This window comes from Scyliorhinus torazame, chromosome 7 (assembly GCF_047496885.1).
Source record: "Scyliorhinus torazame isolate Kashiwa2021f chromosome 7, sScyTor2.1, whole genome shotgun sequence".
NCBI lineage: Eukaryota > Metazoa > Chordata > Chondrichthyes > Carcharhiniformes > Scyliorhinidae > Scyliorhinus > Scyliorhinus torazame.
The window spans coordinates 120,673,475-120,687,438 of NC_092713.1; the positions used below are offsets into that span (position 1 = coordinate 120,673,475).

The following is a 13,964-nucleotide window of genomic DNA, read 5'->3' on the forward strand; positions in this document are numbered from 1 at the left end:
ATAATAATCTTTATCCGTGTCACAGGTAGCCTTGTATTAATACTGCAATGAAGTTACTGTGAAAATCCCCTAGTCTCCACACTCCAGCGTCACCGAGGGAGAATTCAGAATGACCAATTCACCTAACAAGCACGTCTTTCGGGACTTGTGGGAAACGCATGCAGACACGGAGAGAATGTGCAAACTCCGCACAGACATGTACTCAAACCGGGAATCGAACCCGGGTCCCTGGTGCTGTGAAGCAACATGCGGCTCCCACAGCTAGTGTTAGGACAAATTTGGGTAGCTTGGAGTATTTCTGGGATATACGTGCAATGGCAGGGCTGCTCGTTATCCCCTCTTCTTTTTGCATTACCAACAAAGCCTCTGGCGATTGCACTCTGAGCTTCTGTGGAGTGGTCAGGTATTGTGAGGTGGGGGGGGGGGGGGGGGGGAAGAAAGTGTTTTGCTGTGTGCTGATGACATGTTACTGTACATATCTAATCCGCTGGGGTGGAAAGATAAGATTATGTGCATTTTGGAGAAATTTGGCACCTCCTTAGGCTACAAATTGAATATGACGAAAAGTGAAGTATTTCTGGTTAATGCCCCGAGGAAAGGGGTAGATTTGAGAGCCCTTCCGTTCAAGCATGGCAGAAGTAGATTTGGGTACTTCGGTATTCAAACGATGTATAAATAGGATTTGGTCAGCCTGGTGGAGAGGGTGAAAGAGGATTGAAAAAGGGAGGATGCCCTTCCACTTTCATTAGCTGAGTGGGTGCAGACGGTCAAGATGAATGCCCTGCCCAAGTGCTTTTCGTATTTCAGTCCCTCCCAATATTTGTGTCAAAGATGTTCTTCTGTAAGATGGATAGAATAATTTCAGATTTCATATAGGCTGGTGGGAGGGTGGGGCAACTTGCTTGATAGGTTCTCTTGCCAGATGAGTTGGGGATGAGAGAATTGCGGACATCTATGGGTGGCTGGTGGACACAAGGAAAGCGCCGATTGAGGAGATAAAATGGAAGTGGGCGAATTTGGGTATAGAGTTGGGATGGGGTGTATGGAATGAAATTAACGCAGGGTTATTGCCACATTGTCATGCGCTGGGATGAGCTTGATACAGTTCAAGGTGGTGCATTGGCCCCATATGAGACGGGTGTGAATGAGTGGGTTCTTTGTGGGGATAGAGGATAGGTGCGAGAGCTGTAAAGGGGGACTAGCTAACCATATCCACGTGTTCTGGCCATGTCACGGTTGTTGGGGTTCTGAGGCTCGGTATTTGAGACAATATTGAAAATTGTGGGGGTGGAGATGTTACCAGGTCTTCTTGAGGCAATCGTTGGGGTGTCAGAAGTGCCAGGGCTAATGGAGGTGAAGGGGTCAACGTGGCCTTCGCCACATTGATCGTTCGGAGGCGAATTTTATTGGAAGGTGGTTGGAGAAGCCACATACGTTGTCAGCATGGTTGAGGGACATTGTGGAATTCCGGACGAGGTGGAGGCTGTTCTTGTCTCTGTTTACAGATCAGCTAGTAGGGGGAGGGAGCTTTAGGGGAGAAAAGTGGAAAATGTGTCAAATTAGAGGGATTGTATTTTGTTATTGAATGATTGTTTGCTTGTGGTTATGTATGCCCTGAATTGAATAAAGTATATTTTAAAAAAGCTTGTATGTTGCCAAGCAGAGAATTCCTAGTCAATTACCCATCTCCTGTAGTTAGATGCCATGGCCTCACAGCGCAGCTTAACTAGAGATCGAAGAGTCAGGAAAAGTCAAATTTATGACATTGTACTATATATTGCTGCAGGTTCATACACATTCTGTACCATCATCATGCTGCTATAGTATTGAAATACCACCTTTTAACTTCCAATACAATCAAACAGTGAGCTCTTCAGTATCAAGTTAACCCTTTCCAGTTGGTAATAAATTTTAACATCAGTTAAGAGCATCTTCAACCATGATGTAATCAAGAACAATTTCAGTCACATAAAACTGTACACCAATGTACCTGTAGCATTGCAGGTCTCTGCACTAAATGGTAGCACTTTCACATATTTATCATTTGATCCAGTAGCCAACAGTTGTCCACAATGACTCCAAGCCACACAGTAGATTGATCCCTTGTGGTGTTTGTTCCTTTTAAACTTTACTACAGGTTGCTTAGGTGAACTGTATGCACTAGAGAAAGGTTTGGGGGGGATGTTGGGAAAAGAGGAGGATGGAACAAAAAATAAATTACAAAAATGTTTAACAACTGATAAATACTAACAATTCGGCCCAAAATATAAAAGTTATTTGTACTGAATATTTCATATTTACAATACATCAATTATAGTTTTATCACATAGGTGGATTAATAGAGTGCTGTATCATTCTGTAATGAAGTCAGCCAACAACGAGCAAGTTGCTTGATAGAAATTAAGATTAAATTAATATAAATAATGATTATGCTATAATGATACATTATGTTGGTGAACCTGAATAAATATGTTCCTCATTTCATAGAATTTACAGTGCAGAAGGAGGCCATTCAGCCCATCGAGTCTGCACCGGCTCTTGGAAAGAGCACCCTACCCAAGGTCAACACCTCCACCCTATCCCCATAACCCAGTAACCCCACCCAACACTAAGGGCAATTTTGGACACTAAGGGCAATTTATCATGGCCAATCCACCTAACCTGCACATCTTTGGACTGTGGGAGGAAACTGGAGCACCCGGAGGAAACCCACGCACACACGGGGAGGATGTGCAGACTCCGCACAGTCAGTGACCCAAGCCGGAATCGAACCTGGGACCCTGGAGCTGTGAAGCAATTGTGCTATCCACAATGCTACCGTGCTGCCCATTTAAAACATTTCAGATGAATACTGGCTTGAACAATCACATCAGGCATGATGTTATCTAATATTGGAGCAGGTTCAATGGCCGAACGGTCTATTCCTGCTCCTGTCCCTGACAATCTTACGAACAAAAGTTAGTATCTGAAATTACGGGTCTCCAGAAACTAACCAATCTATTAAGCCAGGAACTAGGTGGGCATGCATAAGAAAGTTGCATTTACCTACACTGCTCTAGTCTAAATTACTGCTGGGGAACCAACTTCTCCTGGGTTCAGGTGGTGCTGGAGCAGGGCTCAAGACACTCGGAATAATGTCCCAGCTTTTTTGTTGCTCTGGGATGCTTCATCATTGGAGCAGCCTTGTAGAGAGGGAGATCAGGTTTAAAGAGCTCCACACTAGCAACATGTTTGTTTTACCACCCCTCCACAAAAAGTGGTAGAATGGAACTGAGTAGTGCATGGGTTATGTATTCGGATTATCTCTTGAACACAGGTTAAAATTCAGTCTGAACTGATAGTTTGAAAGTCGATTTCATGAATGCAAAGTTCCTACTTGAATTCAATAGCTACAGCAAAACATTAAGATCACACAAGTACAACAGGGGATGCTCTTCAGTAAAAAGTATTGTCTGTATCTAGCAGTGCGATATCTGATTTGGGGGTTCCAGATGCAAACATTGGATATCTGGTTGGCATAGTACTGTTCCTTTAAAATTGACAAACCAAATGAAAAACATAATGAGTTAAAAATCAGAAAATAATCAGGTGGCCTTCTAAATTTGATTTTAACCACAAAAGTGTTGTGGGGCCAGGGAGCACAAGGGCAAGATATCGAGGTTTCATGTAGCAAATGAGTAGTTGGCCTACTCCCAGAACACAACTTATCTGTAACTAAATCGACTAACTAGTTGCAAGAAAGTTCATGTGCAAAGCTGTAAGTCACTCAAACATTAATTTCAGTCTTCGTTATGGAATAGAACCCATTTTTGTTCTGTTCAAAGCTCCATCCCACTTCCCCGTGAACTTGAAGTATGAGGAAACTGCAGATGGAATGCCTTCAATGCAGTCAGGCTTCTGGGTGTGTTTCTCTTCAAACATGTAAAATCACATTCCACAGCCTCTATAGAGACCAGAAAATATCCAATGGGACAAAGAGACTTAAAATAAAATACCCAATGATGAAAGAAAGGGATTTGCATTTAGATAGTGCTTTATCAAATCTGAAAGGAAACCTCAGAGTGCTTCCCATTCATCGAGTTACTCTTTGAAGTGTAGTCACTGCTACAAATAGAAAACACCAGCTAATATACAAACAGCAAATTCTTCTGCTTTTGATTGTTTTGAAGGCGGAATGGTGGACACAATCTTTAGCATCTACTGTAAAAACAATTGATAAAAGTCTAATTTGAATGCCAGTATCAACAATGGATTCTGTTTTGCATTACAAGGAAGTACAAGTTTAGATGAGGTGGTTACTCTGGAATGGGTTTAAACCACCACTTTCTAACTTGGAAGGCTGTAGGATTCGAATTCCACTCGAACCAAAATCAGTTTACTAGTACAAAGCATCATTAAACTTCCTAATACCTAGAACCATGCTATTAATTCAGATTGGCAGGGTTATCTGAGGCCAACTGGGGTGAATTCCAATGACAAATGTATCTTTAGCATTTAATTAATACAGTACCCGCCTGATGAATCAAAGGTGCTCCGAGGTTCTGCAGACCTTAAAAGAGAGGTAACTAGGCCTCCTCCCACGAGCAGCATAGCCAGTAGTTGATCAGAGACTTGACAAAAATTCAGATTAGATCCCAATGGTTTGTCATTTTGACAGTTACATTTTTAATAGTTTCACAAATGATATATTTTTTTAATTACCTTGGGTCAATAACCTCTGGATAAGCACAAACCCTCAAGGTTTTGGTATTTGAACCAACAGCATAGAGAGTCCCGCTTGGATGGAATGCTACCGCCCTTATAGCTTGAGTGTCTTCAAGGGTGTTAATGGCAATGAATTGCTTTCTAGTTCCATCATTCTACATCATGTAAAAAAAGCACAATAATTAAATGCTTTTGAATATGCAAAACTGTATTTTTTTTTTAAGATATAGAATCAGATATCTGATATTTGTAAAAGCCTCCACCATACTTCTGAGAAATACACAGAGTTTGCTTCTGTGACCTGAAGCTCACGCTCTCTCCATATAAGGACATTCCATTTGTACAAGTCCAGAGACCTTGGGCGAAATTCTCCCCCAACGGCGCGATGTCCGCCGACTGGCACCAAAAACGGCGCCAATCAGACGGGCATCGCGCCGGCCCAAAGGTGCGGAATGCTCCGCATCTTTGGGGGCCGAGCCCCAACATTGAGGGGCTAGGCCGACGCTGGAGGGACTTCCGCCCCGCCAGCTGGCGGAAATGGCGTTTGTTGCCCCGCCAGCTGGCGGAAATGGCGTTTGGTGCCCCGCCAGCTGGCGCGGAAATGCGGCGCATGCGCGGGAGCGTCAGCGGCCGCCGACAGTTTCCCGCGCATGCGCAGTGGGGAGAGTCTCTTCCGCCTCCGCCATGGTGGAGGCCGTGGCGGAAGGGAAAGAGTGCCCCCACGGCACAGGGCCGCCCGCGGATCGGTGGGCCCCGATCGCGGGCCAGGCCACCGTGGGGGCACCCCCCGGGGTCAGATCGCGCCCCCCCCAGGACCCCGGAGCCCGCCCACGCCGCTTGGTCCCGCCAGTAAATACCAGCTTTGATTTACGCCGGCGGGACAGGCAATTTCTGGGCGGGACTTCGGCCCATCCGGGCCGGAGAATTGAGCGGGGGGTCCCGCCAACTGGCGCGGCCTGATTCCCGCCCCTGCCCAATCTCCGGTACCGGAGACTTCGGCGGGAGCGGGATTCACGGCGGCCAACGGCCATTCTCCGACCCGGCGGGGGGTCGGAGAATGGCGCCCCTTAGGTGTAGATTGGAAAGAGACAAATATATACGGAGATCGTGCCCAAATTGAACCAGCTAAACCAACGCAGCTGGTAAAATGGCTCACTGTCTATATAGCCAGAATAATCATTTCAGATCGAATTTTCAGGATCATGAAGCAGGAAGAATTCTAATTCTCAGGGTAGTTCAACCCCTTAAATATCCCATTAGCAAGGTGAGTTGATGGGTCAGTAATCAGAAGTTCAGCTAATCTGACATCAGCTTTCCTTTACTGTTCCGATGAAGGTCTAATTCAGCTCGAGGAATTGTATCTCATCTTTCAATCAGACACTTGACAGTTTTCTGCACACAACACTGAGCACAACAATTTCTTCTGTTCTCTTGGAAGGCAATTGTTGGTGATGATTCTACTTTTCTTATTTACACCTCTTCTGCTCATGTTTTGTTTTTTTACCCATTACCACCTTCTTTTGCCTTGCACCATCATCTCTTTTGTCCTGTAATTACCTTGCCTTCCTCCCCATTACAGACCTCCCCTTTAATTATTTTCCCTACCTCTGTATTTGCCTGAAATCAGTTACATCTCTCATTTCCAGTTATGATAAAAGTTAATAAACTTGAGACGTTGGGTGTGAGTTTTCGGTCCCGTACGAGGCAAACGCAAATCCCGTTATGGCTGTTAAAACTTGCAAGAGAGCCATAATTGGTTTTACGTGGGGAAGGTCTCAAACTGATGCCCCACTCCACCAGTCATGGCAAAAATTATGCCCAGCGATTTTTTTTTTTTCTGACATAGTGTCAGAAGATCTGGACAGAAAACCCGGCTGTGTATCTGGGGAGAAAGGTGCCAGTTTTCTCTCAGAACCGGACACTGCTATTTTTCAGCGCCTAGAAACAACCCACTATTCAAGGCCACTTTGGGGGGGGGGGGGGGGTTGTTTGCTAGTGCTGTTGGGGGGGCGGGGCGGTTAAACTAATGTGGCAGGGGGATGAGAACCGATGCAGGGAGTCGGAGGGGACATAAACAAAAGGCAGTAAGGTGGAAAGTGTAAGGCAGAGAAGCCATAGTCAAACATCAAAAAGGGCCACAGTACAGTGATTGAGGAGAGTCAGTGAATAGACCATGTAATACGAAAAGGAATAAAATGGGAAATAAAAACATAAATGGAAAGCGAAGCAGCAGGTTATTACATGAAGATATGGGTTAAACGAAACGGAAAATTAGGAGAAAAGGTAAAAGGAAAAATAACTTGGGAGAGGTCACTGATAGAGGTGTTAAGATTCAAAACGGAGGTATAAAAGCCCACATAAGGGTACTTTACCTGAATGCTCGTAGTATTCGGAATAAGGTAAATGAGTTGATGGTGCAAATTATCGGGAATGACTATGATTTAGTGGCCATTACTGAAACATGGTTAAAGTGTACGACTGGGATCCAAGGGAATCAAACTATTTGGAAGGACAGAGTGGATGGTAAGGGAGGTGGTGTAGCTCTGTTATTTAAGGATGATATCCGGGCAGTAGTGAGGGATGACATTGGTGCTATGGAGGATAAGGTTGAATCCATTTGGGTGGAAATCAGGAATAGTATGGCGAAAAAGTCACTGGTAGGAGTAGGCTATAGGCCACCAAATAGTAACATTACGGTGGGGTGGGCAATAAACAAAGAAATAACTGATGCATGTAGAAATGGTACAGCAGTTATCATGGGGGATTTTAATCTACATGTTGATTGGTTAACCAGGTTGGTCAAGGCAGACTTGAGGAGGAGTTTATAGAATGTATCCACGATAGTTTCTTAGAACTGTATGTAATGGAACCTATGAGGGAACAAGCAATCCTAGATCTGGTCCTGCGTAATGAGACAGGATTGATTAATGATCTCATAGTTTTGGATCCTCTCGGAAGGAGTGATCACAATGTGGTGGAATTTAAAATACAGAGTGAGAAGGTGAAATCAAACACGAGTGTTTTGTGCTTAAACAAATGAGATTACAATGGGATGAGGGAAGAGCTGGCTAAGGTAGACTGGGAGCAAAGACTTTATGGTGAAATAGTTGAGGAACAGTGGGGAACCTTCCAAGTGATTTTTCACAGTGCTCAGCAAAAGTTTATGCCAACAAAAAGGACGGTAGAAAGAGGGAAAATCGACCGTGGATATCTAAGCAAATAAGGGAGAGTATCAAATTGAAGAAAAAAGCATACAAAGTGGCAAAGATTAGTGCGAGACTGGAGGATTGGGAAATCTTTAGGGATGCATTCCATCAGGGCCAGGAGACTTGTCTACCTTTAGTCCCATCATCATCTTATGCAGCAACCTTTTGTGTGGCACCTAGTCAAAAGCTTTCTGGAAATCCAGATATACCACATCCATTGGCTCCCCGTTGTCAACGCACTGGTAATGTCCTCAAAGAATTCCACTAAATTAGTTAGTCATGACCTGCCCTTTATGAACCCATGCTTCTTCTGTCCAATGGGACAATTTCCATCCAGATGCCTCGCTATTTCTTCCTTGATGATAAATTCCAGCATCTTCCCTACTACCGAAGTTAAGCTCACTGGCCTATAATTACCCGCTTTCTGCCCAACTCTTTTTTTTTCTCAATGATATGATGGATATGCAGTTGTAGCTGAGCTTGGAGTCAAATTAAAGCAAAACTATTCGGCCTCTTACAGTTGTCAAGATGAGAGATGGAGTTGGCAGCGAGGGAATGAAGTTTGTGGCATAGGCCGAAGACAGTGGTTTTGGTTCTTCTCAATACTTATTTATGGAATATTTCTGCTCATACAATACGAATGTGATGTGTTTTTTCACACAACGAATGGTTCGAGTCTGGAATGCACTGCCTAGAAGTGTGGTGGAGGTAGCTTCAATCGAGGCATTCAAAAGGATTTTAGATGATTACTTGAATGGAAACAACATGCAGGGATACAGGGAAATGGCATTCATTTGGAGAGTCAGTGCAGATACCATGGACCAAATGGCCTCCTTCTGCGCCGTAACAATTCTGTGATTCTAAGGAGGTTAGACAAGCAGTGTGGCAAACCAAAGGTATCTGGAGATATGGCAGTTACATTGAATTTGGTGTGATCAGCATACATCTGAAACCTGACATTGTGTTTCCAGATGAGGGGCAGTATACATATGACAAATGAGCAGGGCCAACCTGACATTGTGTTTCCAGATGAGGGGCAGTATACATATGACAAATGAGCGGGGCCAAGGATGGATCTTTGGAGGAACCAGAGGTAATGATGAATAGAAGGTACCGTACGTGATTCTTTGGCTATAACTGGATGGACAAGAATGGAACAGGTGAGGGAAGTTACACCTAGAATCATAAAATCCCTCCTGTGCAGAAGGAGGCCATTAGGCCCATCGAGTCTGCACTGACCTTCTGAAAGAGCACTCTACCGAGAGCTCACCCCCCTGCAATCCCATAACCTCATCTAACCTTTTCACACTAAGGGACAAATTAGCATGATCATTCAAACTAACCTGCACATCTTTCGACTGTGGGAGGAAACCCACACAGACACAGCGGGGGGGAGAGAGAGAGAGAGTGCAAACTCCACATAGACAGTCACCCAAGGCCAGAATTGAACACAGGTTCCTGGTGCTGTGAGGCAACAGTGCTAACCACTGTGACCCAAGGCCAGAATTGAACACGGGTTCCTGGTGCTGTGAGGCAACAGTGCTAACCACTGTGCCACCCATGCATCTAGCTGGATGGCGGAGTTACAGTTTTGGAGGATGCTGTGTCAATTATGTCAATGGATGCAGACAAGATTGAGGAGGGATAGCTAACCACTGTCAGTCACATAGGATGTCATGTGACTTTGAGGTGCACCATCCAGTACTGCTGCAGTGGTGGAAATTTGATGGAATCATGGAATTGTTTCAGGAGGTCGTTTGTTCTGTCACATATGTGCCCACTGTTTGAAAAAGCAGTTTTTAAACTAGTTTCACTCTCTCCCTTTCCCTTTCACCCTGCATTTTATTTTCCTTCTTATAAAATTCCCTTTTGAAATTCTCAACTCCCAGAGGGAATGGGTTCCAGTACTTAAAGGTATGGGATTATGTTAGGAAGCAGGGGGTCATCCTTTCCCGACCTGCTGCCCCCGGGCTGCAGGGCAAGGTGATGTTGAAAACAGGAGTTGCTAGGGTGGGGTGTCAGAGATCTACAAGGTTGGGAGACCCGATAGGAGAAGTTAAACAAAAGTGGGAGGAAGAACCGGGGAAGCGGGTGGAGGCTGGGTTATGGGAGGAGGCTCCGTGGAGAGTGAACACATCGTCTTTGTGTGCTAGGCTCAGCCTTATTCAATTCAAAGTGGCACATAGGGCGTATATGACAGTGGCCAGAATGAGCAGGTTCTTTGAGGGGGTGCAGGACAGGTGCAGGTGGTGCACAGGGGGACCCACATGTTTTGTGCTTGTCCAAAGCTGGAGGGCTGCTGGCGGGGGTTCGCTGACATTATGTCTGAGGTACTGAAGGTGAAGATTGCCCCGAACCATCAGTTCTTTTGCCAGTCACCTTGAAAAGGAGAAATGGCAGTATTGATTAAGGAGGATATATCAGAACTGGAAAGAGCGAGAGAAAATGTCCTGGAGGGGTCATAAGAACAAAGAAAAGTACAGCACAGGAACAGGCCCTTCGGCCCTCCAAGCCTGTGCCGATTATGATGCCCGAACTACATAAAAAGTCTGGTACCCTTACTCAGTCCGTATCCCTCTATTTCTTCCCTGTTCATGTATCCATCCCGGTGCCTCTTAAATGTTGCTAATGTGCCTGCTTCTACCACATCCCCTGGCAGCGTGTTCCAGGCACCCACCATTCTGTGTGAAAAAGTTACCCTGTACATATCCCTTAAACAGTCCCCCCTCACCTTGAACCTGTGCCCCCTTGTAATTGACATTTCCACCCTTGGAAAAAGCCTCTCACTATCCACCCTGTCTATGCCTCACAATTTTGCAGACCTCTATCAGGTCTCCCCTCAGCCTCCGTCTTTCCAGTGAAAAGAATCCTCGTTTATTTAACCTCTCCTCAGAGCCAAAACTGTCGAGATCTTGCAACATCCTGGTGAACCTTCTTTGCACTCTCTCCAAAACTTTCACGTCCCGCTGATAAGGGCGGCACGGTAGCACATTGGTTAGCACTGTTGCTTCACAGTGCCAGGGTCCCAGGTTCAACTCCCGGCTTGGGTTGCTGTCTGTGCAGAGTCTGCACGTTCTCCCTGTGACTGCGTGGGTTTTCTCCGGGTGTTCCGGTTTCCTCCCACAAGTCCTGAAAGATGGGCTTGTTAGGTGAATTGGACATTCTGAATTCTCCCTCTGTGTACCCAAACAGGCGCTGGAGTGTGGTGACTAGGTAATTTTCACAGTAACTTCATTGCAGCCTACTTGTGACAATAATAAAGATTATTATAATGTGGTGACCAGAACTCCAAATGCATCCTAACCAAGGCTGATTTTGATACGGGCTCATAGGGAGAAGGTGGAGCAGGGAGAGATGGATAGGCTGGTTAGGGAGATACTCCAGGTGCACAGAAGGTCCTCTGAAGCCCAGAGGTGGGGCTGTTGAAGGAGTGGCAGAAGCTGCAGATGAGAGTTTGGTCTGATATCTACAGGGAAGGCGGTGGGGCAGTTGAGGAGGGCGAGAGGGGCGATATATGAGTATGGTGAGAAGGCCAATAGGATGCTAGCACACCAACACAGGAAAAGGGAGGCAGCCAGGGAGATAGGAAGAGTGAAGGACAGAGGGGGGGAACATGGTCTTGCACCCAGCGGGAGTGAACGGGGTGTTCAAGATGTTTTATAGTTCGCTGTACGAGTTGGAGCCCCCAGCTGGGGTGGAGGGGATGAGGCAGTTTTTGGAGGGGTTGGAGTTTCTGAAGGGATTGTAGAAGTAGTAGAGGGATTGGAGGCCTTGCAGTCGGGTAAGGCCCCGGGGCCGGACGGCATCCCAGTGGAATTTTACAAGACATTTTCTGGGATGTTGGGCCCGCTGCTGGTGTGGACATTTCATGAGGCAAGGCTGTGGGGTTTTCTTCCCCCAACAATGTCGCAGGCTTCGATCTCATTGAACCTGAAGCGGAAGAAGGACCCAGAGCAATGTGGGTCATACAGACCAATCTCCCTACTGAATGTTGGCCAAATTGCTGGCCAAAATTCTGGCCTCGAGGATAGAGGATGGTGTTCCGGAGGTGATGGGGGAAGACCAGACGGGGTTTGTCAAGGCAGACAGCTAACGGCCAATGTTAGAAGGGTCTTGAATGTAATCATGATGCCCACGGAGGGGAAGGAGGTGGACGCAGAGAAGACCTTTGACCGGGTGGAGTGGAATTATCGGAGAGAGGTCCTGGGATGGTTGACTGGGTCCGGTTGACGTACCAGGCATCGGTGGCGAGTGTGCGGACGAACCGGGTGAGTTCGGACTACTTTAGACTGCATCGGGGGACAAGGCAGGGATGTCCACTCTCGCCACTGGAGTTTGCCTTGGCTAAAGAGCCATTGGCGATGGTGCTGAGAGCGTCAAAGGACTGGAGGACGGTGAAACACAGGGTCTCGTTATATGTAGACGACCTACTGCTGTATATTTCTGACCTGTTGGGGGGGATAAGAGAGATTATGTGGATCTTAGGGGAATTTGGCCGATTTTGGGGGTACAAATTGAACATGGGTAAGAGCGAGGTTTTTGTGATCCAGGAGAGGGGGCAGAAGAGGAGACTGGGGGAGTTGCTATTTAAAGTGGTGGGAGGGAGTTTTCGTTACTTGGGTATTCAGGTGGCACGGGGATGGGAGCAGCTACATAAATTAAATTTGGCCCGGTTAGTTGAGCAAATGAAGGAGGACTTCCGGAGGTGGGACATGCTCCCGTTGTCACTGGCGGGGAGGGTACAGACTGTAAAGATGACCGTTCTCCCGAGATTTTTGTTTGTTTTCCAGTGCCTCCCTATTTTTATACCAAAGGCCTTTTTTAAGCAGGTGAATGCGGTAATCTCTGGGATTGTGTGGGCAGCTAAATCCCCGCGAGTAAGGAAAGTGCTGCTGGAGTGCCCATCCGAACTGTAGGAATTATTACAGGCCGGCAAATAGTGATGATCAGGAGGTGGGTAGTGGGGGAGGGGGCAGTGTGGAAGCGAGTAGAGGTGGCATCATGTAACGGCACACGTTTGGGGGCATTGGTAACAGCTCCTCTGCCGTTCTCGCCGACCTGGTACTCCACAAGTCCAGTGGTAGTGGCAGCCCTGAGAGTTTGGGGGCAGTGGTGGAAGCATATGGGAGTGCAGAGAGCGTTGGTGTGGGCTCCAATTTGTGGTAATCACCAGTTTGTCCCAGGGAGGTAGGAGGGGGGGTTTCGGAGATGGCAGAGAGCAGGGATTAAGAGGCTGGGGGACCTGTTTGTCGATGAGAGCTTTCCCTGTTTGGAGGATCTGGAAGAGAAGTTTGAATTGCTGGGAGGGAATGGATTTCGTTATCTGCAGGCGAGGGATTTTGTGCAAAGGCAGATTTCGACCTTTCCGCTTCTACCACCACAGGGGATACAGGACAAGCTAGTCTCTGGAACGGGAGTGGGGGAGGGGAGTGGGAGGTATCCCAGGTAGGTGAGCTAAAGCGTAAATGGGAAGATGAGCTGGAAAAGGAGTTATAGGCTGGTCTGTGGGAGGATGCTCTGAGCAGAGTCAATGCGTCATCATGTGCCAGGCTCAGCCTGATACAATTCAAGGTGGTTCACCGGGCACACATGATGGTGGCCCGGAGGAGCAAGATTTTTGGGGTGGAGGACAGGTGTGTGAGGTGTGCAGGAGGGCTCGTAAATCATGCCCACATGTTTTGGGCATGTCCAAAGCTCAGGGGATTCTGGCAGGGATTTGCGGATGTCAAGTACACGGTGCTAAAAATGAGGGTGGCACAGAGTCCAGAGGTGGTGGTTTTTGGAGTGTCAGAAGACCCAGGAGTCCAGGGGGCGAGAGAGGCTGACGTTTTTGCCTTTGCCTCCTTGGTAGCCCGGATACGGATCTTCTTAGCGTGGAGGGACTCGGAGCCCCGCAAATCAGGGATACGGGTTAGCGACATGGCTGGGTTTCTCAGACTTGAGAAAATTAAGGTCGCCCTGAGAGGATCAATGTTAGGGTTCGTTTGGAGGTGGCAGCCGTTTATCGACTTCCTCGGGGGAAACTAAACTGTTGCGGGGGAGTTAGGTTAGTTT

General features: G+C 46.8%; 1 protein-coding gene across 1 annotated transcript in view; it reads right to left on the reverse strand.

The window, feature by feature from the left end:
• Positions 1–13,964, reverse strand: part of LOC140426529 (WD repeat-containing protein 47-like) — a 103,772-nt gene that overhangs the window by 37,974 nt on the left and 51,834 nt on the right. The window contains exons 10-11 of the mRNA XM_072511417.1: positions 4,702–4,859; positions 1,991–2,160 (exon numbers count right to left, since the gene is read on the reverse strand). Of these exons, the coding sequence (XP_072367518.1) occupies positions 1,991–2,160; positions 4,702–4,859 (328 nt within the window). The remainder of the gene's footprint in view (positions 1–1,990; positions 2,161–4,701; positions 4,860–13,964) is intronic.